Source organism: Ramularia collo-cygni, assembly GCF_900074925.1.
Source record: "Ramularia collo-cygni strain URUG2 genome assembly, contig: RCC_scaffold05, whole genome shotgun sequence".
Taxonomy (NCBI): Eukaryota; Fungi; Ascomycota; class Dothideomycetes; order Mycosphaerellales; family Mycosphaerellaceae; genus Ramularia; species Ramularia collo-cygni.
Window position 1 is genome coordinate 699,533 of NW_019716259.1, and position 23,249 is coordinate 722,781.

At 53.0% G+C, this 23,249-nt stretch overlaps 7 protein-coding genes; 1 reads left to right on the forward strand and 6 right to left on the reverse strand.

Moving 5' to 3' along the window:
- Positions 1–415: 415 nt before the first annotated feature.
- On the reverse strand, positions 416–2,717 carry RCC_04008 (uncharacterized protein; the record flags this gene model as incomplete). XM_023769290.1 has 3 exons in its annotated part: positions 416–2,072; positions 2,123–2,590; positions 2,713–2,717. 3 exons carry the CDS (start codon positions 2,715–2,717, stop codon positions 416–418), a joined length of 2,130 nt encoding a protein of 709 aa, XP_023625058.1.
- A 2,377-nt stretch (positions 2,718–5,094) lies between these two features.
- Positions 5,095–6,478, reverse strand: RCC_04009 (uncharacterized protein; the record flags this gene model as incomplete). XM_023769291.1 has 2 exons in its annotated part: positions 5,095–5,262; positions 5,315–6,478. 2 exons carry the CDS (start codon positions 6,476–6,478, stop codon positions 5,095–5,097), a joined length of 1,332 nt encoding a protein of 443 aa, XP_023625059.1.
- A 407-nt stretch (positions 6,479–6,885) lies between these two features.
- On the reverse strand, positions 6,886–8,304 carry RCC_04010 (probable ornithine decarboxylase; the record flags this gene model as incomplete). The annotated part of the gene is made up of 1 exon (XM_023769292.1): positions 6,886–8,304. The coding sequence occupies one exon, from the start codon at positions 8,302–8,304 to the stop codon at positions 6,886–6,888; it is 1,419 nt and encodes a 472-aa protein (XP_023625060.1).
- A 4,254-nt stretch (positions 8,305–12,558) lies between these two features.
- Positions 12,559–14,453, reverse strand: RCC_04011 (uncharacterized protein; the record flags this gene model as incomplete). XM_023769293.1 has 3 exons in its annotated part: positions 12,559–13,452; positions 13,553–13,870; positions 13,926–14,453. 3 exons carry the CDS (start codon positions 14,451–14,453, stop codon positions 12,559–12,561), a joined length of 1,740 nt encoding a protein of 579 aa, XP_023625061.1.
- A 746-nt stretch (positions 14,454–15,199) lies between these two features.
- On the forward strand, positions 15,200–15,697 carry RCC_04012 (related to Caj1p; the record flags this gene model as incomplete). The annotated part of the gene is made up of 1 exon (XM_023769294.1): positions 15,200–15,697. The coding sequence occupies one exon, from the start codon at positions 15,200–15,202 to the stop codon at positions 15,695–15,697; it is 498 nt and encodes a 165-aa protein (XP_023625062.1).
- An 801-nt stretch (positions 15,698–16,498) lies between these two features.
- Positions 16,499–18,265, reverse strand: RCC_04013 (related to a component of the yeast U3 snoRNP Rrp9p; the record flags this gene model as incomplete). The annotated part of the gene is made up of 1 exon (XM_023769295.1): positions 16,499–18,265. One exon carries the CDS (start codon positions 18,263–18,265, stop codon positions 16,499–16,501), a length of 1,767 nt encoding a protein of 588 aa, XP_023625063.1.
- Positions 18,266–20,995: 2,730 nt separating this feature from the next.
- RCC_04014 (14-3-3 protein epsilon) lies at positions 20,996–22,308 on the reverse strand (the record flags this gene model as incomplete). XM_023769296.1 has 8 exons in its annotated part: positions 20,996–21,352; positions 21,404–21,491; positions 21,545–21,819; positions 21,925–21,936; positions 21,995–22,014; positions 22,068–22,114; positions 22,176–22,183; positions 22,297–22,308. The coding sequence occupies 8 exons, from the start codon at positions 22,306–22,308 to the stop codon at positions 20,996–20,998; spliced, it is 819 nt and encodes a 272-aa protein (XP_023625064.1).
- Positions 22,309–23,249: the final 941 nt, after the last annotated feature.

The following is a 23,249-nucleotide window of genomic DNA, read 5'->3' on the forward strand; positions in this document are numbered from 1 at the left end:
AGAAATGCCTGTGTGCCAAGTCCAACGCTGCAGTGCAAATTCCAATCCAGAGCACGCAAGCAGGCAAAGATGCAGAAGCTCTCAACACCCTACCCGTTTCCACAGCCAGCACCCAGCACCAGCGACACTTTTTCCAAGCCAAACCCCCTCAAGAAACGAACAAACTGGAAAAGYGGTATCTCAAGATGACAGCAACGCTTAAACGCCGGGCATCAACACAAGACATCAAACATCAACATCAACATTCTCAAAATCATCCACTCTCGATCGCTCCAGCACCACATTGCGCCAGGGAAATACGAAAAGGGTGAGGTATGAAAGACCCGCGGTCACGGGAGGAAAACCATACACTCTCAGAGAACCGTTCCAGCTCGAAGCCACCTTGACAGTCACAATCAAAGGCACTCACGGGCATTTACATGATCAAGCATTGGGCCTGATCATGCACTGTCTGTGGTGCGCCGTTGCGACTGCTCGGATGAGCCTTGACTCGAACGATCTCCTGTTTTTCATCATCTTTTTTTGACGGCTTCGGGGCTGGGATGCTCCCTCCAGCGAACCAAGCGGCCAAGCCAGAGATCTCTTTGCCCTTCATGGACTTGGATTTGGGCCGGGCTTTCTTCTTCTCTCCGCCATCCATGACGGGGGAAATGCCTGGAGGGAAGATCATGCCGGCAAACGGGTCGCCAAAGCCTTGTGGCGGGCTGTTGTGCATCGGAGGGACCATTATGGGCTCGGGACTGCTCGCCTTCTTAGGTTTCTTGCCGTCCTTCTTCGAGGGCTTCTTCTTGGGGTCCATGAAGTCGTTCATGTTGAGGTGGCCGAAGTCCATGAGAGGATCGGGTGGAGGAGATTTGTCCTCCTCCATTGGCCAAAGATGCATGGTGATTTCCCAGTCTGGCTGCACCATCGATTCCCAGACTTGCGGAAGGATGATCTCGCCGTCCGGTCCAGTGAGATCGTAGTGGCCTTGATGGACGTGGTCGCCAATCGTGTCGACGTGAAGAAAGGCCTGCTTGATGAGAGTCTCCATGCCCTTCCATGTCTTGCAGATTTGCCACGGAAAACTGAATTTCCGGCCAACCGCATCTTTGAACTTGATCGGTGCTTTGAGAGAGTCATCGGTAGGCTTGTTCTTGGCAATGTCCGCCTCGAGAGCTTTCTTGGCTTCCTCCAATTCTCCCTTGGCCTTTACAGCTTCAGCCAACTTCGCATCATGTTCCTCTTTGGCCTTCTTGACTGCCGCCTCGTGCTCCTCCTTGGCCTTCTTAGCTGCCTCTGCCGCTTTTGACTCTGCATCTTCCTTGGCTTTCTTGCGGGCGTCCGCCAATTCGGCCTGCCTCTTCTTCTCCTCTTCAATCCTCGCCTTCTCCGCAGCACGGGCAGCTGCCTCTGCCTCTCTCTCCGCGACCCATTCCTTTTCACGCTTTGCGAGCTTCGCCTCTTGCTGACTGATCATGTCCCGGAGCATCTCGATTTCGTCGTGCTTTGCCTTTTTGCCAACATCGTCCGTTTCGATGCGTATTTTCAGCAGATCCTTCAGCGCCTCGATGTCAGGATTGACCGGAGGAGGAGGTGGTGGTGCTGGAGCTGCAGCTGGAGCTGGAGCTGGAGGCGGGGACGCCGCAGCGGGTGGWGGAGACCAGCCATGCATCGGCCCGTATGGAGGAGCATATGGCATGCCACCGTATGGACCGTATGGCTGTGGGTGGTATGGTGCCATCATCTCGGACCCGTAGTGAGATGGTGGTGCGACGAAGCTCTGTGGTCGCTGCGGTCCGTCTGGTCTGTGCTGTCGTGGAGGCGGCGCCATTGCTTCCGCAGCGAAGTAGCTGGAGCTGTCTTGGCTGCTCATAGGAGAAAAGGGATTTTGTTGCTGTCCATGAGGGCCAAAAGGGTTGGGTTGCTGAGGATATCCGAAAGGGTCTTGTCGCATGTGTACCAATGCCTGGTGCGGCGGAGCGTATGGGTCAGCATACGGGGCGGGCCCCCCAGCTGTCATGCTTGGGGGATACCCTGCAGGCACATGTCTGTAGCCAGACTGGGGTGGATATTGGTTGCGCGGCATTGCTCTATATATTGTCAGTGTATTCTCATCTGCGAAGCACTTGCGTTCACGTACCCCGGATGGCCATATGGCGGCTGGGGAGGGTAGTCGTCAGAACTCGCCACRGTGCTCGAGCTCTCGTCAGAAGGGACGCGCCGGGATGTACTACGGCGCGAGCGGCTCTCGTGGCTATCGTGTCGGCTTGCGTGCTGGCGGCGCGACGAATGTSGACGGGATGGAAGTTCCTCTCGTTGACGATCTCTTTCTCTTTCGGCTGGAAGCGGCTGACGGCGGGACGAGGTTCGGCGAGCTGGCGCAGGACGTGCTTCTGTGTGGTGTCGTCGAGACGCAGGGTGTCCACGAGATGCCGAGTCAGAAGGATCAATGTCGTCCTCGTCGATCTCAGACCAGCTCTCCTCCGAAGAGGTGATGCTGCTACTGGAGACGCGCGATCGCGATGCGCTACCGGACGATGTCCGTTCGGTCTTGTCTGGGTATACGTGAACGATCCTCTCCGAGCCTGAGGTCACTGTGAACGTGGCACTGGTAGCAGTCAGCGCGGCAATTGAGGGAAGGAATTGCTGAGATTGCGGATTGAGGGGCGCTTTGCTGTTGATGTGAAGGCGTGAAAGTAAGTTTGCAAGGTCGGCAGTGGTGGGACTTACGGCATCAGTATGGAGAGAAGTGGTCTGGTACTCTATCCTGGCCTCCTTGCAGTATACAACGAGGTCAAGATAAAGCGGCCTGGTGAGGGGTGTCGAGGGTTTTGCGCGCGTGGTAACCAGGGAAATGAGCGAACAGTGGGTCAGCGCGGCACCAAAGACCAATTCCTCCGAGTACCAGAGTGGCGGCAACGGCTTCTTGACAAAGTTRACCAAACTGGCATTCACGGACACAGAGCCAATGTGGTAGAGGTCAGCCCCTGCGTCTCCGTGTATTGGTGGAGGACGTGGAAATGTGCAGCGTCTAGACTTCAGCGTTGACGACCCGGAAGCGCTGAGCCTGAGCCTGAGCCTTCCTATTCTGCCCCTCCTCCGATCTGAAACACAGTCCCACGGAGAGGTCACAGATAATGTGATCGCAGAATGGTGAATTCTGCAACCTGAGCGCTCCAAGCAGTTCTTGAAGTGCTAATGCGCAACCTTTGATCGAGCACTAAGACTGCAAGATGACGCCCTGCTTGAGCGGGCTGCAGCTGATCGATCGCTTCTGGGACGGTGATGATGGCGTCGCGGTGCGATTCGAGGGGCTGCGTGATGGGCGGCGATCTGCTCGGTCCAGGCCGTGTTTGGGCTCAAAGCTTCAAAGGCTTCTGACTTCGCGATTAGTACAGTCTGCCTCCCTCAATCGAAACAATCTCTGTTGCTTAAGTCGGGACGCTGTCAAGAAAAATTCCGGGTGGCAGGCCCTCTCGGATTGAAGAATCCCTCAGCCGACGACGGCGTTTCTGCAGCCTGCAGTCGTGCAGTAGAACTAGCCAAGCCTTGCGGGAGCCTGCACCAGGTGGGTCGCGGATGGAGGAAAAGTGTGCTCACCAAGATCTTTGTGCAGTCGGTCTGCGGTGTGTGCGGTCGGATGACTCCAAGTCTTCACGGACAATGGGACAGTGGGCAAGTGCAATCGTTGACCAGGTGAACCTGAAACACGATGAAGAGGCAAAAGGTCCAGATGCTCGTCGATTGGATTCGCTATTCCACCCAACGACGCTGCAGCTGCARCAAGCCCGTGAATAGCTCCTTGCGTGCGTCTCACCCGCCTGATCTGTCTCGAATTCGTAGCGGGATATAAGCCAAGGCAATAATGCGTAGAAACATTGAACAGCGGGGCTGTTTGCAAGCGGGTCGGGCTGTTGTGGTTGTTGTGCGAGGGGGAGCAAGGGCAAAATCACACAAGCAGAGTGAGGAAGATTTTTGCTCTTGTGCGCCGTGGCAGCGTGCAACGACAGAGGTGCGCAAGCGAGTTGGCGCTGTGTTACCAGCGACTAGAAGAAGACCCGGAGTCTTGGAGTCGCACGGCCGGCACAGATGTATACAGCATGCCCCTCCTCCGCAACGCACGTGCYTGTTATAGGCAAATCATTCTTGCAAGGCATACTCCGTATGACGCTGTGTCGGCTTGGGCTTCAATCATGGATCACCCCGGCCGTATCACCCCTGCATGGACTCGATATCAAGCGGCGATGACTCCTTCTCCGAGCCACGCCGAAGAGACCGACGACAGTCTTTGACTTGCTACATTCCTAAATGGGCGTGGCCAGGTGCGCCTCCACCGGTCACGGAGAGCAACAGCGAGAGAGGCAAGGTGGGAACCCGCTGTGTCGGGTAGTTTGGGCAGCAAGCTGCGACACGTCAGTACGCTAAAAARCCAGACCACTCTCACATCCAACGAGCTGCACGTTTTGCTTCGTCACAATTGGAGCAAATATTCTGAAAAGGCATGGCGAGTGGCTGGCGCATGCAACTGCCATGTGCTGGGCCGGTCCGGCTTGATATCTTGGGGCCCAAGTGAAACTTGCAAAACGCGTTCCATTATTTGGCGCCCACCTTGGGCGATTATGTCAGCCGCCTCGCATGTCGCTATCGGCGACTGATGAAAGAGTCATGGAGCATCGAAGGATCATTGCAGGTTGATGATAGATTTTAGGTAGAAAGTGAAATTATMCTACTGGCGTCCTTTGTTGAAGACTGTGTAGAACAGTGCTAGTAGTGACGATGCATCAGCAGCACCAAGTGTGGCAAACATCGCCTTCTAGTCGTTGGGTATCGTAAAATTCGTGTACTGAAAATCATGACAGGGAAGTGCAGAGATGAAGAGGCGGTGTGGAAAATCGGTAGCAGCAAACCAGATGAGACCCCCGCCACACGAGCCGATGCAGGTACTGCTGAGAGGTGAGACCACTCACTCCCTGGTATCGAGCGGCATGAGAAGCTCGACTTCTGGGTCGAAGTTCTACACCCCGAGAACAATGCGGACGTCCGTTCGTGACGGCCAATGAGGCACGGCAACGCAACCGGCCGTGTCTAGCAGAGACGAGCTAATGCGAGGCCTCAGCTTTCAAGATACATGTCCATGTTGTCCATGTCTTCGATCTCGGTGTCGCGGACCAAGTGCTCGGGGTTTATGGGCTCGCCATCGAATTCTATTCGAACAGCTTGCTCGCTGCTGAAGCCAAAATGCTTCTTGGCGACCTTTATAATCTTTGCAAATGAATGGTGCTGGGGTCGTATTAGCTTGCTCTCACGAGTCAACAGCATGGAATGGGCTTACTGGCGCGACCCTGATCTTGAAAGGCTCCTTGTCCTTTGCTTTGATGACAACCTTTATTTCCGCAGGCTCCGGCTGTGATTCCTGCAAATCCTCTTCCTCGATATCGTACTTACCACTGTTGCCAGCCTTGGCCTGGCGAGCCTTCTCTGCCTTTCTTTCCGCAAAAAGTGCCTCTGTGAATGCCTCCACGTGGACTTGATCATTCGGCTCATCGGCATTGCCGTCTTCACGGATGGGCCTTCCAGAAGCATCAACTTTGAGACCCAGTCGTTGGCAGGTGGTGCTGTCATATTGCCGACGCCCACAGAAGACTAGGAAAACCTCGTCTCGCACATGGCTAGGAAGCTTGTACCTGTCACACCATGCAGTGCGAACTTTGCCCAGCGGTTGCGACATCTTCCGTCGTATGAGTAGTGATCCAGTGTCGGGTATATCTGAGGTGATGAAAATGTTTACAATCGGATCTTGCAGTTCAGCTGTCTGGCCGATTCCTGAGCCGGTTTCTGCTCCTCCAAGTGCATCGCTAGAGGCATTCATTGCTTGCTTCACACGTGGTTGCTGGGCTCGTGCAGCGCGGCGTGCTTTCCTTGACATTTCCGCGAGCTCCGGGTCTGAGAACTCCTCCTCACCGCCGGAAGAGGATGGCGCTGGCACAGCTGCATTGCCCGTCACCGTGGAATCGTCATCCAAGATCTCGAATGGAATAGTCGTGGCTTGATCGAGCCTGCTGCGGGACTTTGCCAGGCCATGGTCATTTGTAGTGGTTCGAGTACGTCTCGGTGATCTGCGAACGGGTGATGCCAGCGAAGACTCACCAGCCTCGTCGGCGCTACTTTCAAGTTCGATTGGTCCAGAGGGAAGTCCAGCATTGGCAAGGAGCTTCGCGCTCTCTTTGGAAGATAGGCGCCGCMTCTTGAGATCGATTTTCCGCTCTGTGCTGTCTCCAGAGGGACTTCCGCGCTTGCCTAAGTCTTTCCGTTCCTTTTTCTCCTTCTTTCGTTGTTCGCGCTCCTTATCTTTCTCGGCCTGCCGCTTTTCACGCTCAATTCTCTCTTTCTGTTGCGCTAAAAAGGAGCTGGAATGACTGAAGAGACTCTGAGTAGGATCTGCCGGTGGAGCCGAGGACTCGGGCTTCGGCTTCGCGCGTTTCGCGAAGAACGACATGGCTCTTGGCTTATGCGGTGCGAGTCCAAGAGTGCAAGTCGATGGTCAGGTGAAACTTGAAACTGTTGTTGACCGATCGAGGTTCGATACGCGAATCCTATGCCGAAAGCTTAAAGCCGTGTCTGATCGGCGTCGCGGCAAGTGAAGCGAGTTGGTGATATTTTTGGAGAGGAAGGTGTAGCGAGATATGGACAGAATGCATGGTAGAACGTATAGTAAACTGAAAGTCGCGTGTCACGGCGAGCTGTTCAATAGGAGGTCTTGCATCAAGAATAGATTGACAAACAATACGAATCTGCAGATTCTAACAAACTACCAAAAAAGCAATTTTTTCGCAACTAGCCCACCGCCACGAGAAGGACAGCTCGGCTGCATGTTTTTCAACCTCCACCCGGTTCGCCCGTATGTTACAAGTCTACCAAGGCCGAAGCATCGGGCTCACTGCAGACGTAGATAGTCTCATGCTTGTCGGTGAAGCCGTTGAAGCGAGTCGCGGAGCACTTGGTGTATGCTCCCATTTCCTCAAAGTAAAGCCAGTCGCCGACATCCAGAGTGTCGGTGGAAGACCACTCGCTGGCGATGCAGTCAATGCCATCGCAGGTGGGTCCCCAGATGGAGTAGGTGACTTGCTTCTTGCGTCCAGGCAGATCGGTGAGGTGCTCATCCTCAGCGGAAGTGTAACCTGAGTCGAGCAAAGATGCCGGTGTATAATTGAATCCATCCGAGCGGAGACGCGAGCGGAGCACCTGAGGGATGGGGTTCTGGTGGTCGAAGATGATGCTGGAAAAGTTTCCGTAAACACCGTCATTCATGTACAGCATGTACTTGTTGTCACCGCCAGACTCCTTGTCCGCAACGGTGCGGCGAGCAATGACGTTGCATGCCAACGTGAACGCGGAGCTGGTGTAGTAGCGACCAGGCTCGGCAATGATGCGGACAGACCGAGGGAAATGCTCGTCCAAGGCGTCGGAAAGGACTGCCGACATTTCGTCAAACGTCTCAGAGACGAAGCCGCCGCCACAGTCCAGTGTGTGGAGTTCATGGCCAAGAAGGGCGGCCTGGTCGAAGACGGTGCGAGCGTCGCGGACAGCCTGGCGGAAAGCCGCCGGATCAGAGGCGCCAGATCCGACATGAAACGCTACTCCAGCAACGTTCAATTCCAACTCCTTTGCAAGAGTGAGAAGCTCCTGGGTGTTGTCCATGCTGGCTCCGAACTTCTGGCTCAAGCGGCACAAGCTGGCAGAATCGTCGGTGAAGATGCGAAGATACAGCTCAGCTGTGGGAAACAACTCCTTGATCTTGTACAGCTCGTCGGTGTTGTCAAACGTCATCTGCGTGACGCCTTGCTTGGCCGTGTACCGCAAGTAGCTCTTGGTCTTGCATGGCTGAGCGTAGATGATGCGAGAGGTTTCGACACCAATGGCCAGGACTTGCTCGATCTCAGTCTTGCTAGCGCAGTCGAAGCCAGCGCCGAGTTTGGCAAGCAGGCTCAGTACAGATGGGTCTGGGTTGCACTTCACAGCGTAGTGTGGAGTCACACGAGGAAGATTCTTCTTCCAGCGCATGTGCTGCCGATAGACCTCGCCCAAGTCGGCAACAAAGAAAGCATCCTCTGCGCCGGCCTCACAATCGTGTGGGTTCACATTTTCAATATGCTTCTGCAAAGCAGCGCCAATCATCTCTTTGGCGGATTTTGCGCCATCGTAGCTCTCTGCTCCGCTTTCGTAGCCGGAGACGGAGGAATTGGTATCAATGGAGCCTCTTTTCAGAGACAACAAGTCTTGATACTGGTTGTGGGTGTAGATGTTGGTCGCGCTAGGTGTCATCGCCTTGTTGCAGGTGATGGCGGGCTATAAGTGTGTTTTCGGGTTGCGCACGGCGGTATTAGGGTGGTTTGAAAGGCGAGAAGCCCAATAGTATGGAGCCTGGGTGGCGAGGCCCAGAGTCTTCTTCCCCGGGAGAGGGAAGAACTCTAGTATAGCWCTTATGCGGCAGCTGAGGAGTTTGGAGGATGAAGGGGGTTTGTCGAAATAACTTCAAGAGCAGATCAGGAGAGTCCGAAGAGCTGGTCAGCCGCTGGTGGAGGCTTGCTGTTGTTGATGTCGCTAGAGGGTCGTGCGGATGCAATTTGATCTTGTATGGAGGCCGAAGCCGTGGTGGCGAAGGTGCCTTTGATACCAAAGGCGGGTTTATGGGTTGTGTATGACCAGTTTCGCTGTATTCTAGTCGAGGGTGAGGATGTCAGCGTGTGTCTTGCGGGATACCGGTCGCAATGGCAGAGTCGTGGTGTGTCGTGGCGTGTGCGGTGTGTGAAAATTTGACGCTCGGCACACTGCTGTGATCGACCTCTCAACCGAGAAAGAGCGGGCGACTTACCGCGAAGCTGGCGATTATGAGGAGGAAAGTATTTTCAGGACGTTTCCGAGGTCATATAAGTAGGTGAAGGCGGCTCGTGAATGTAGAGTCGGTCTGGTCAAAGTGTTTGAGCATGCAAATTAGGTATGTCATCGATCAGCGGCTGCTGCCGCCCCTCTGTGTCACGCTGCTGGGGATCTTCGCGTTGCGCCTTTTTCTGGTACAATCAAATCGTCGAATCCATTTCCCCTGCGACAATGTACCGCACGATTTTCTGGTCCGAGGCTTTGTCGGTCTTGCCGCAGCTCGTAGCGTCACGGAGAATATGCACTCCTAGCGGCCACCATTCTAAAGACGGGGTTAATTTGCCAGAGCWAGGTGCAAAGACTCGATAGTGGCTCGCAAAGGTTCCACCGCAGCAGTTCACGGCTACTCAGGAGCCCCGTCTATAGCGATTCTCGGTAGCTGCTATCCGGAGGACTTCACCTTTCCCAAGGCGGACACGATTGACCAAGCTCATATATGCCTCAAAGTCAGACCATCGCTGCTCAGTAGAGCGACTTGTGGGGTCTAGGGCAGTGGAGATGGAGATGGAGATGAAGATCAAGTTTCGACGACCCTGCCACGCGGACAAAACCACGCAGAAAGACATCACGAGATCAGAAACGTCTGAAGGAGGCAATCATTTGTCGGCCTCGAGAACAAGAGCCCCGGTTTTCTAGTATGCGCCATATATGAGCAACTCAGCAGGCGTTTGCTGGGTTGTGCTGGGCTCACTCCGCAAGGCTCCTACCCTGCCTCTCGACGTCCCGGCGTTTCTGGTCGAACCATTGTTCACATGATGTGCTCCACACTCCGGGATCGCTACTTTTGACCTTTGAAGAGATGCGCTTAAACTCAACCCGCATTTCAGAACGAAGATCCGCACCCAGCTCTCCCAATGCTGGCTCCAAAAGGGCCCGTTCAACGTTGACGGTCGAGCAAGTGACGACTGCACACTATGGAACGTTGTTGGATATGATCAACGAGCCTCGCCGTCCGTTCCGCGATTAATGACACCCATGACACTCTCGGTGCAACTCTCCGAAGCCTGCTGTACATGCTGTCAGGTCAGATAGCTCCATTGTGCGTTCGGCCAGCCATTCACACGACGTTGCTGGCAAGGATTAACGCGAGATGTCCTCGGGTGCTCACGAAGAACGATGTGACGGTAGTTTCGGGCCTTCTTGGTGGTCCGAGGATGACGGAATCATTTGGGGCTCCTCACTGCAAGTCGGGAGCTTTCCGTGAACATGAGCAACGTGTAATCTGAAGGCCTGCAAGTAGTGAGAGGATCGCAGCATATTTCGAACTCAACCGCAACCTTGCAACGATCGCCCGAAGAATCAAGAAAGCCAAGCTCTTGACAAGCATTCACAAGCCTTTGCAACGTGCTCCGAGGATTGAACCACATGCAGGTTCAAAGCCAAGTAGCCAYGATTGAACGCGCGTAAAGGACCATGTTGAAAATCAAATACGCCATCCAAACGTTGTTGAGTGATTTGTAACTGCATTGGACCCTGCAACCGAAAGCGCACTTTTGGACTCCGCCAAACGCTTTTTCTTTTGCCTTGGTAAGTCAGCCCTCCACGGAGATGTCAATGTGCGACCTGCAGAGTTCAACGGCAGCGATCAGACGAAAACCTTAATGGCAAGTAGACGTGCGCACATTTTATTCCATTCCATGATGAAGGTCAACACATCTCTCGACCCTTTCTGGTACTCCGAGTCCCGACATCCACGTCATCTGATAGATCAAACCCAATGCAAGTTTCTGCTTTTTGTTCAGTGGTTTTGCCGTTTGAAGAACGTTCCTTTCGCCCATGGACATCACAGACAGTAGGCTGTCCACCGCCTTTCTTGAGAGAGGAGGTAAGACATACGCAACCACGCATATTGCTCTCGATACTTCGGCAGAGATCGTCAAGCTGCAGCAAACATTTTCGCTGACATGGCGCGAGCGATCGCTGATGATGGTTACTTATGACCGTGTCGAAGCAGACGCTATTCTTTAATAAAAACCCTGGGTTCCAGCATATTCTCCGTGAAATAAGCTGGAGGCATTCTCTTGATGCATTGCTTCCAACCCAAGCGTCAGGGCAGTTCGAGCGCCAGAAATGCCTCATCTTCTTCCCGGTCTTCAAGATCGAATGCATGAAGAACGACTACATGTCCAATTCAGGCATCAAGACACAATTCTTAGAGAATGACGCCATGTTCGGACTTGCAGCCTCGCTCGTTCGACAGTGTGATCATCAATGATGGACCTCTGCCATATAGTGGAACGGGACCTTGATCAAATTCTACTTTAGATACGTTGTCTACCTGCCACATCTTGACGGAGCCGGGCGAGGTACGGAGAGGGCTACCGAGCCTGACCCGCAGCCGTGCAACTTCGCAGACATGCCGAAGTCCATTTGCGACCCAAAGCTCATTGTAGTCGACTTTGTTAATGCTGTCGGCAGATTGACTCGGGTTCAAAATAGAGGTTTTTAGCCGCTCTCTGTCAAGTCAACTGCAAGTCAACGGCAACCGAGAACGGTCGTCACGTGAACCGGAGCTAAACCTGAAATGGCCTTGCATAGGCCCGAAATGGCCTTGCATAGGCCGCTACAACAGTTGTAGCGGCCTATGCAACTGTCCGACAAGGCCATTTCAGGTTTAGCTCTGCTCCACGTGACGACCGTTCTCGGTTTACATTGACTTGCAGTTGACTTGACAGAGAGCGGCTAAAAACATCTAATAAGCAAGTCGCAGGAGCAAACTAGGTCGGGTACCTCTTGGCAAAAACGTAAATGGAGCAGAATCAGGCTCAGGAGATCCACAAACAGGCTCCAAAAATTCACGATCAAACTCAGGAGATCGATCACAAGACTCAAGAGACTCACAACCAGGTCCAAGAGATCCAAAACAAGCATCTAGCAATCGCAGACCGTGGCCAGTAAAACCTCACTGCCGGCCATCATCGAACAACTCTATTCCAGGTGGCCAGCAGCTCCAAAATCGGTTTTACATCCTTCGTGGCCAGGTTGATACCTACCAAAGCATGCAGAGTCTGCCGCCGATGGCTTGACCTCCAGTTTAGATGGCAGCAGAAACCCGCGTTGAACGTTGGCGTGGCGCAGCAAACTCAACGATCGTAGGCTCGGCTACGAACATGGAACGGTGATGTAAAAAGCGCCATAAGACGCGAAGTTCGGCGAAGCCGGAGGGGCAGCCGCTCTGACTCGGGGTGGAGGCTTCGGCCTCTGGGCCACGTTGCGGATTCGTATTCAGTTACATGGTCAGTCCAGGGGTGTTGCTACCGCAATACAAACGAAAGCTCACATGAACAACGCCATGGCTACTACCCAGCTGAATGCATCAGATGTCCGCCTAGAAATAGTTTAAAAGATGTGACAAATGTCAATGCTGAGCTTTGAGGTCAAATACATCATGTTGAGACTGCTGCATCGACAAAGAGGCTACCCCAACCCTAACCCTAATTCCGATGAACGTGTCCCAAGCCTGCTGCTTGACCCGCCCGTGGCCCACTGCTGCCATCCACATGCAAGATTGCTCAAGAATACCGTGGTAGCGAGGACTTGAAGACATTGCTCTCATGGTGATGGTGTCATGTCATAAATTCATTTATTTATTCAATTATATTATACTAGAGGTCGTCAACACCCACAAGCCGCCATCGTTTAACACACGGTAATATAAGCGCCAATCGGGCTTGGGTTGTAGTCCTGGAAATAGTGGAGATCGAGACCATCAGTAGAGGAGATTTCCACACCAATACGCTGACCAGCTGGGCAAGCAATGCTGGCAATATGATATTCGTTGCCTGGAGCAACATTTGAGACAGTACCATAAACCTGGCCAGCTGCGGGAACTGTGTCGTATGTGGTCTGCTCAGTGGCCGGACCAGCGAGCGAAGTTACCTTCATACCGCCTTTGCCGTTGAAGGTGAATGATGAAGTCTCCAGGTCCTCTTGCTTGGGGAAGAGGAAGACAATGGAGCAAGTCTTGCCTGCATCTTCCGGCTTAATGTCGAAGTTGAAGACACTGCTCACAGTGGGAGAGACTGTGCCGAAGTAGGATGTGCCCTTGGCGGTGGTTGGGTTGGCTGAGTCGACTGGTACGATGAGATGAGGATACTCGTATGCGCCACTCAGATTCGTAGGGCAATGCTTGTCGGAGGGTGTCTCAGCAGGCTTAGTGGGGCTTGGGCATGCTGGCTTCTTTGTGGGGGTTCCAATAACTGTTGAAAGCGTCGAGGGTGTGATTGCCGAGACAGAAGCAGACACGACGGTCGATGTGGAAGGAGCTGCGCTAGACAAAGCGGAGGAAACATAAGAGGCTGCGCTTGAAACTGCAGAAGACGCAGACGAAACGGCGCCCGAGGTTGCRGTAGCGCTAGTAGAGCTGGTCGAAGACGCGGAGTTGACGGCGCTTGAGGTGACGGAAGCGCTGGCAGAGCTAGTCGAAGATGGTGCGGCACTACCCGGACAAGAAAGGTCATAGAAAGGAGTGCCGAAGAGATCACTGGGGTTTACCAAGCTGAACGACACGTCACTGCTCGTAGCTTGGTCGTCCTTTTGCAACATTGTCAGCATGTTTGATAGACGTTGAGATTGGGAAAAGATCTCTAGAACTCTAGGAATCTTCGTATCTTTTTGATGTTTGTTGACTTACATCAAGAGTGAACCACCACAGGTTAGTGTCGGTGCCGAGAACGCGGCAGGCAACGTCGCGCCAGTAGGTTCGAGCATTATCCGTAGAAGCAGTGGCAACACCAGACTGAGGACCTGCTACAGGCCAGCCAGTCTCTGTAATCCACACAGGCTTGCCCTGAGCAACATTCACAGTGGCTTCGTATGCAGCGAAAAACAAGCTTTCGCCGTTCTCGATACCGTTTGCCTGGGTGGTTTGGAAGTAGGGGTATGCATCGACACCAAGCCAATCAGCGGCCTCAATAACAGCGTTGTTGGAAGCATTCACGTAGGCGGTCCACTGAAATGAGGTCAGCGCCGCCCTTCAAACGACAAAATACCACGAAAGTACTCACAGTATCGACGTGGCCAACAGAGACTCCCGAGAGGCCAGTTCCGGCAATGGTCTGGCGGACTTGACCGATGAAGTTGGCGATCTCCTCAGGCGAAGCACCACGTCCACTCATGTTCTCAATACCAGTGGGAGAGTTGCGGTAAAGGTCCTCAGAACCGACAGAGATACCGGCAACCCGCGAGCCAAGGTCCGGATATTGCTGAATGGCATATCTGAGAGCAGCCAGCTCTAAATTGAAAGCCTCTTGACCAGCACTTCCCCAAAGACCCAGCAGCAAGTTGGTGTCTGTGTTAACCGCAGCTTGAATGGCACTGATGAGATCCCCAGATGTTCCATCTTGGATCATTGTGAAGAGGCGGGCAGATGTGAAAACGCCCTCCTGACCAGGCAGTCGCTTTGCGGCGTTGAACTGGTCCTCGAAGTCTTGCAAAGTCCGTGGGGAGCCATCGAGATCTTTTGAACCATAGTTGAATCCACGGAATTGAGCAGCGGCACCGCTGACGAGTGCTAAGAAAGTTGTGAAATGCATGGTGAGATTGGCAGATGAATGAAGGCAAACAGGGATTGTTGATGGCGGGGAACACGCTCTATATACCTACCCAACACTGCCATGGGGACCCAAGAATTGAATGACGATGCCCCGAGCATTGGCGAGCTGCAAAGAATACGAAAACCACGGATAGGTCAGACTTAGCTCCACAGGAAGGCTGCAGCCGGCTGGGCAGTTCGATGGCATGTGGCAAGAGTTTCTTAAATAGGCAGGGATGGAGCTTTAACATATTTGTACGGCCAATCAGCTCAAGCTGTCCGACAGGAATAGGTGGGYGAGAAACTTTGAGAAGGCTTGTGTCGGCAATCGGCATGATGTCTCTGTACATCGGCTAGCTGGTGGTTCAGAAGATGTTCTCGCTTCYCGCGTTCCGTCAATCCAAGACTTTATGCCATTGGACCTGGTGCTCGCCGGTGTCTGTTGATCCAGCATGGTAGTGCTCTCTCGTTGAACAGCGGGGCAGTGATGCATGGGAGAGGTCGAGACGTCGATGATGTGGGAGACGTTGAGACGTTGATGATGCACGTGGCGACGTTCTATGTCTTGGCACTGGATTAGCTCTACTTCTAGTTCTAGCTCAAAGTTTTCACGACGCTCAATTTAGCAACACCACCTCGTCTTGCGCGTCTTTGATGAAGCGAGGACATCGCCGACTCTGGCCCTTCTTCCGACCTTACTGAGACTGATACGGGCAGCCGTGGATGATACACGAGGCTCGGTAGGCCATGGTATCTGTAGCGGATTTCTATCAAGTTCTTGATCTAGGTGACAAAAGAAATGGACGAGAAATCACTGCTGCAGAGCTCAAGCAGGCTTACAAGCGTGCTTTACTCATCCACCATCCGGACAAGCAGCCGTCTTCCTTGGCATCACCAGGAGCTTTGGAGGCAACAGTTGATGTCATCACGCAAGCATTCAAGACTCTTGCAGACCCTATTCTGCGAGCGGAGTATGACCGCGACCAGAGATTGCGGGCCGAGGATGCTGATGAGCCTTCGGTGAAGAGGGAAACTCGTCATACTGGTATGGAGACAGTAGATCTAGAAGATCTGGACTTCGAGGAGTCTTCTGAGGCATGGACAAAGCCTTGCCGTTGTGGAAGCGAACCCGCATATATGGTCACCGAAACCGAGCTGGAGAAGAATGTCGAGTACGGAGAGCTGATAATAGGGTGCAAAGGCTGCAGTCTCTGGTTGAAAGTCTTATTCAGTGCTGATGACTGAATTCTCCCCGCGCGATGGATCCATGTTTCATCCTCGTGGGCCTGACTACCTACCCTGGAGAGTCTGAGAGAATCAGCTTCGCTGTCCACAGGATCGACAAATTTACTGATCCGTGCTTGGATGGAGTGTGGCAGATACAGCCACGCAAGACTAGAAGCTGGAGTGCTGATATCGTCGGGATACGATCCAACCAGCTCTTAACGCCCCAACGCCGGTTTGTCGGAAGGGCCGCAATCCAATGGACATACCATTGGGATCATAAGAGTCCAAGAACCTTCACTGGCTGGCGTTCTATCGGACGAGGGTATTAAAACCTGCAGATCACCTATATCGATGGCATGATCGCTGAGACTCATGGGTGGCAATGAGCAATGACGATAGACTTTGTGATCTCGAAAGAGCTCGAGAATTTCAGCTCGTTGTAGACCTTCAACGATGTCACATCAGAACTGTGGAGATGACGTTTGCCTGCTGGTCGAAGTTTCCATGCAGAGAATGTATTCTCTTCAACACGTTGGTGACAAATCGTGGGATGTTCACCAGGAACGTGTGGGTGAGAGGTGTGACCGCTGTGGCCTTCGATGCTGTCATAATGATAGATTCGGATGGGATGTAGAGGATGACTGAGTGCGGAACGGTGTTGACTGCGTAACGGATGGAACGTGTGCTGTCCAAAAGTCTGAGTGGGCACGTTAATCGAAGGCTTGCGGCGTACTCGAAGGCATGATCGGCTTCTGGTCTTATATTCGGAAGTATGTGCCCACGGCTTGCTGCTGTCGTATCCATAAAGAGTGGCGCAGATCAATCAAACCCAGCAAATTCCCCATCTTCCACGTCCTCCTCCTCAACAGGTGCCTCGACCTCCTCACTTTCAAGTGCCACTCTCGGTACCTCAAACAGCACCGCAGAGTTCTTCGCTTGCTTGTCCTCCTTCCACCGTCCCAGTCGATGATCTTTTCCTACAGCCGCAAGAACCACCACACCATGCTTTGCACGTTCACCAACGTCCACAATTGCGAGATCGTTGATTGTGCCATGAATGTGACCCTCTCCTGCCACGCCATCACCATTTGTCGAAGCCTCTGCTGCTGCCGCCTCTCTTTTGAGATCTTCCATCGTGAGATCCTCAGCACCGATGACAGCATCTGTCAAATCACTGCAACCAACTCGTCCTAGAGGCTCGATCCGTCTCTTGTCCTTGCTAACCTTCCATATCCGCACATATCCATCCCAGCTTCCACTAACAAAGATGTCGGAGAAAGGGATCGCCTGCAAAGCAGTGACCCATCTAGCCATCGGTTTCCCCCTTTCCTTCTCCTCGGGAACTTCCTCGGGCGAGACATCCTCCAGCGGCGGCGGTTCGTCTACGCCATGCGCCAAAGGATAGACGTGCACGGCTTTCTTCTTGTGAATGTTCCAGAGCGCTATACTCCCATTGTCGGATCCTGTGACAAAAAGTTCGTCATCTATGCATGCCACCCGGTCTAGACTGCCCTCGTGTGAGACCGGCCGATTGTCGTAGGGATTGACTCTTCTAGGCGCACCGCCTCCTCTGAATACAAGTTGTGTTTCTTCAACAACTTTCCACAATCGTGCTGTTCGGTCTCGTGCGCCTACTGTGATGCATATCTCCTGCGCTAGACACCCAACATCCACCACTTCGTCTTGATGACCAAACAGCGTTTCCACATACGCCAGCTCATCCAGACTCCAGATCTTGACCGTCCGGTCTCGGGATGCAGAGAAGAGTTGATTCGTCCCTCTGCGGAAGGAAAGAGATACAACGGCATCTCTGTGTTGTGGGAACACCTTAAGAACCTTGAGAGTAGCAGTATCMCATACGATGAGCTTCTTGTCCTGCCCACCTGTTGCAACGAACTTCCCATCCTGCGAAGCTGCAATGCAGCGGATCGGTCCAGAGTGGTGATTGCCATACTTTGAATCATTATCCTTGCCGAAGGGTCTGCTGATGAGGACTCGCTGCGGTTTCCGTGATTTCCTCACATCTGATTCGGAGAGAGGGGAAGGAAGTCGCCACTTGACCACAATCCCGTCTTTACCTGCTGTGTATGCCCACTCGCCGCTGACAGCCACACCAGTGACGGCCTTTTGATGATGGCGAAATTGCGCCTTGCTGGCCTTGTCCCAAGCAAAGTCGTCTGCAATCCATCTGTAGAGTCTTCCTTTTGTTTCTGCCGTATCTTCTTTCAGCCTGTCGCCCATTCGACGCCGCAAATTTTCTTGGTCGACATCTTTCGCATCGAAGCCGACTTGGTTCTCCTCAGCAAGGATGGCTTTCTGCGTGTTGGCCAGGTACTGCGATGCCAGTCGTATACGCTTTGCGGCAGGGTCTTCATCGGGAAAGTCCTCGTCTTCGGTGTCGGAAGCGGTTATAGAGGCGTCTTCTCTTGCACCGGATGGGACTTCATCGTCGGAGCCATCTTCGCTGCCGCTGATGGATTCGTCGCGCGTTTTGCGGGATTTTGAGGAAGGATGCGGCTTTGAGGAAGCATTTTCCGTACGTTTCCGCTTCTTCTGCGACGCAGGCAAAGTAAAAAAGGACGACATTGGTGATGTGGATATGGCCAGAGCTGTTACGATAAATTTTGAGATACTGGAATTAAACTCTAGCTAGCGCGAACTATTCCGGGCATCCGACGCCGACTTCACATCAGTCCGTGGCGAAGTAGTAGTGAGGATTGCGCATGTGGTCTCCCTTCTCGTCATGGTCGTGATGGCTTTTGCTGACGCCATTCGGACTGTCAACCATCATCGCTCCCCGTGAGTAACGACGGAAAGATCACGATGGGCCGCCAGTACTATCTCCATCGCATGGCTCTTGGTCGATCAGCCTACGAGCCAGGTAATGCCATAGCGCCAACAAACACAGATGAAGCTCTGGAGGGCCAACATGTTCAGCAGTATGATTCCAAAGGAAATCCTTGCAATCCGGCCATATCCGCGTTTAACAAATCCATGCGAGATGCTCAGAACGAAGCTCTCTTGTTGACGGGTGTTGTTGAAAGGAAGGACAGAATCGACAGACAGGAGGAACTGCGAAGATCCGCATCTCGCTCCCGTCGTCTGTCCCTTCTGACCGATGAGCATGATACGGGCGAATTGTTGKAGTACCTTTTGCTGCCTATATCCTTTTTTACGCACATCTGGTTGGACGCATTTATCAAAAAGATTCAAATTGGGGCATACCATCCTTCATTGTCCTTTCTCTCCATCTTGTCCACCGAGGCCCAAGCAATCGTTCAACCAAACCAACCCTTCAGACTCTCTCTGGCAAAACGCTTCCCGGCACTGGGAGACCTGCTTYGCCAATCTTTGATTCGCATGCCGCTCACTATCGCTGTAGAGCAGATCACAGGAAGAGTCCAAGCATACGTTCAGAGTAGACGCCTCAGCCGCAAAGCCACTGCAAGATTGTACACAGCCATCTCAATAGCCTTCGAAGCCAGTCTAATCCTTATAGACCTTGCTCTTCTACCCATGGACTTCTACACCACCGCTCAAGCACTCTCATTGATACCCGCTCTTCCACTGTTTCCCCCTTGGACGTTCTTCTCCCCAACGCATCCCTCCTCGTTTCATTCCTTTGGCTGGAGGAGGACTACTTCCCTTTTCACAAGCCCCGCTATCCTCCTCGGCATGTACCGTCTCCTTCGCTGCGAAACATCAGCAGAAGGCTTCCCCATCTTAGGCTTCTTCACCAACTTCCGCTGGCCAGAAATTACAGATGATTCCTCTCTCATCTCACCACCATCTCTTAAAAGAGAACCGATCGGATGGGCAATGTACCAAGCCTGGTCGATCCGGACAACGTTTCTTCACTGGACAGGCTGGCGTATCGTGAAACTCAATCCGCGGGTGTCAGCTGAAGGTGATTTGGAAAACGACGCGCTTCTCGACGAAAACAATCAGCTAGTTCCGACGGCGTCGTTTCATCGCTCCACAGCTCTTGCACATGCTCCCGCGCGATTGCTCGCGGATGCAATAGATGCGATACTTAGGAAAGTGGCATTTATGCCTTTTGAGAGCTTGATGTTGCGTTCTGTTGCATATGTTTTCCCGGGCCCTTCGCTTTCCAGATTTGGGTCACCAGGAGTGAGACTCTACGCACCTTTTGGGGGCCCACTATCCAGGATTGCAAGTCAGGGTGGAATGGTGGAGTTGGGCACCTATGCGAGTAGACTTGGTCTGGGGATCTTGCTGGGCGCTTCTTTGGATGTAGTCTTGTTTTTCGGGGTTTGCACATTGGCGAAGAAGTTGGGAGTAGAACGGTATGAGTGGGGGAAATGGCATGGGTCGTCAATTAGGCATCGGCGGGAGCAGAGCAGTGTGCAGGCGAGATTCGAAGAGATTGAAGATGCTACGCTAATCGAATGAATCTTTGAACCTACGAAACTACGTATGCAATGAGAGATCACCTCCCCAGCCGTACATACTCCCGTTGAACCACCATGCGCCATGAAAGGTGTTGATGTCTTCGGATTCTTGTTTTGGCAGCGAAACCGGATGAGGGATTTATTACGTGAAAGGGCACTCGAGAATGTCGACAAAGGCATCACGGCAGGGGTAGAACGACATGGAAGCGAATTTGAGGATACAACTTTGATGGAAGTCGAGGTGAAATGAAGGCCGAATCAAATGGTTTCGCGCTCGCATAAAGTAACTGGGTGACCATGCTGTAAAGACGGGCACAAGCTGGTGGAGCAATGGCGAAGGTCAGGTGGAACACGAGCAATAGATGTACACCTCACAAGACACGAAACTCCCAGATTACTGTTGAACGTTTTTTTTTGTTTCTGAAATCGCCGCAATGGTGCTAGCTTCAGTAGGTAGAGACCGTCGTTTGCTCCATAAGTGTCGCAGGTAATGGGCAGGGGGTATGGGTAGACGAAAGAACAGCTCGACTCCTCGCTCCACTCTGAACTTCAGAGTAAAACCACAAACAAACCACGCACGCAGAGGGGGTGTCGATCGAGGTGCCGCCAAAGCCGCTAATAAACAATACGCATAGGGGCGTGGCCGATAGGAAAGTTCAAGTTGCATTTTTCCGAACTTCCCCTCGGGTTCAGGGCCACAAGGAAGGACGTCGGGTCCCGCTTTTGCTGTGATCGAAGGATGTTTTCGTAGGTGGGTGCAAAACTTCCGTCTCCGTCCGAATTGCTTCATCCGCTGTCATCTCTCATTCTTTGAGAGTGAGTGGAAACAACGACAACACGCTTCCACACTCGATCCAACTCCGGAAAGCCCACGCTCATGACTTGATGAAATTCAGCACTGCATCTAGGCAGCAGCCTTTGGCTCCTCCGAGGCAGCGGCCGCAGGCGCCTCGGTAGCCTCAGGTGCCTTCTCCTCCGCCTTGGTCTCGCCAGCAGCAGCCTCCGACTCGCCGCCGTCTGAAGAGGTCCAGAGGGTCAGGTTGTCGCGCAGGAGCTGCATGATGAGCGTGCTGTCGCGGTAGGACTCCTCCGAAAGGCTGTCGAGCTCGGCGATGGCATCGTCAAAGGCTTGCTTGGCAAGGTGGCATGCACGGTCGGGTGAGTTTAGGATCTCGTAGTAGAAGACGGAGAAGTTCAAGGCGAGACCGAGACGGATAGGGTGGGTTGGGGTCAGCTCGGTCTGGGCAACGTCTGTAGCGTTCTTCACGATCGGTCAGCCGCTGTCACCAAAAGCGGTCTGGATGAACCTCACCTTGTACGCCTCGTGGGCAGCGGTCGCAGCGGTCTTACGCTTCTCACCAGACGCGAACTCGGCCAGGTAACGGTGGTAGTCACCCTTCCTGTAACGCTGTCAGCTTCAATGAACCATCTACTGCTCCTAGCAACAACATACATCTTATGGTAGAAAACCTTGCTCTCCCCAGTCTCCGCCTTGGGAATGAGGCTCTCATCGAGGACATCCAGAACGTCTTGGCAGACCTTCTCCAGCTCAGTCTCGATCTTCTGGCGGTAGTCGCGGATGATGTCGACGTGCTTGTCCGATCCCTTGGCCTCCTCCTTCTGCTCGATGCTGGAAATGATGCGCCACGAAGCACGGCGCGTTCCAACCACGTTCTTGTAGGCCACGGAGAGAAGGTTGCGCTCGTCAACGGTAAGTTCGCCGCCAATCTGTGCAGTATTAGTTTGGCGGCGCTTTCGGCGATTGTAGTAGGATTTCAATGCGGCAAATTCGGGAACATGCGCCGTCGTGTGCGCTTATCAGGGTGTTCGTACCTTTGCGACTTCCTATTTCGCGTGTCAGTTGTGAATTGCTTCAATCTGCTCCCCGCTGCGAACTCCATACCTTCATGTAGCTGACCATCTCTGGAGATCACGTTAGCCATTGTCCACAGCATCGCCTTATCGTGATGACGTACCATCGTAGCGCTCAGCCTGCTCACACAGTCGTGCGAGGAAAGTCTTGCTGCTTCATGGTCAGTATTTGCGCTGCGAATGGCAGCATTTGATGCCGCTGGCGGTCATACCTCTCGCGCTGTAGCACTCGGAAGTCAGCAATCTGCACTAAAGCGCGGTGAAGAGGTGTTGGGAGTATTGGTTGAGACACCACGTGCGGCCAAGCACCGGAAAGTGAAGATTCAAGCATACCTCGTTGGCCATTTTTGCGGACTCGTCGGAATGATCTGGGATATTCGAGGTGATATGAGGTGTTGGGGGACGGTGAAGCGATGAGATTGTTGACGTAGTAAGGTAACTAAGAGGTCGCTAGGTAGGAGGTCGAGACGTAGGAAGTTACGGGACCGGCCGTACTTAGTTAAGCTACTAGGTCGTCCTATAATACTAGTTATCTTAAAGAGTAGAACGTTCTTCTTAAGGTAAGGTATTTTATCGTTATGTTTATTTATTTTCTTCTTAAGGGTACTTGGTTCATGCTTTTAGATTTTTGCTCACATCAGCATCATCTTTGATCACAATATGCTCCTTGATTGCGAGCGAGCCGCTCAGAAGGAGTCGAGTTGAGTGACGTGGCGGAATACAAGCAAGCATCAGGCAAAGTACACTTGCAGCTTCAGCCGTCCGAAATGGGGGTACATCGTCGCCTACTCCGTTGTACCTACCCCAGGGCCCTGGCCTCTGCACTGCCTTTACTTTCCTATGACGCTCATAACTGTAGCTTGAGAAGTAGTAACAGTAGTTGAAGTAGGTAGTTGAAGTAGTTGAAATACTAGCAGGTCACAGATGCGCAGAGGCCTCGTCATCGGAATTGTCTTTCAATGTCTGCGTGGGATGCCTTTTGCCATTCGCTGTACTTACAGTCGGCACTGGCTCAAGCCAACAGAGTTACTCTTGCATTCGGTATTCTTCTGGCATATGGTGGCACATCTTGCTGGATCGCATGTGGCCTTTACGTTCTGTAGTGGCTGATATTCTTGGTACGTACTCATTCCATAGTAACATGATGAGGAGCGCGGTGCCGCATCGCGAGCTTGATTGACATTAGGTTGATGCATCAAATTCGGCCAGGGTGCTCATTGCGCTGGCAAGAGGCAAGRTGGCCGTGAGTACTACGAGGAACAGAGCGTCGTAAATCTTAGGATGTT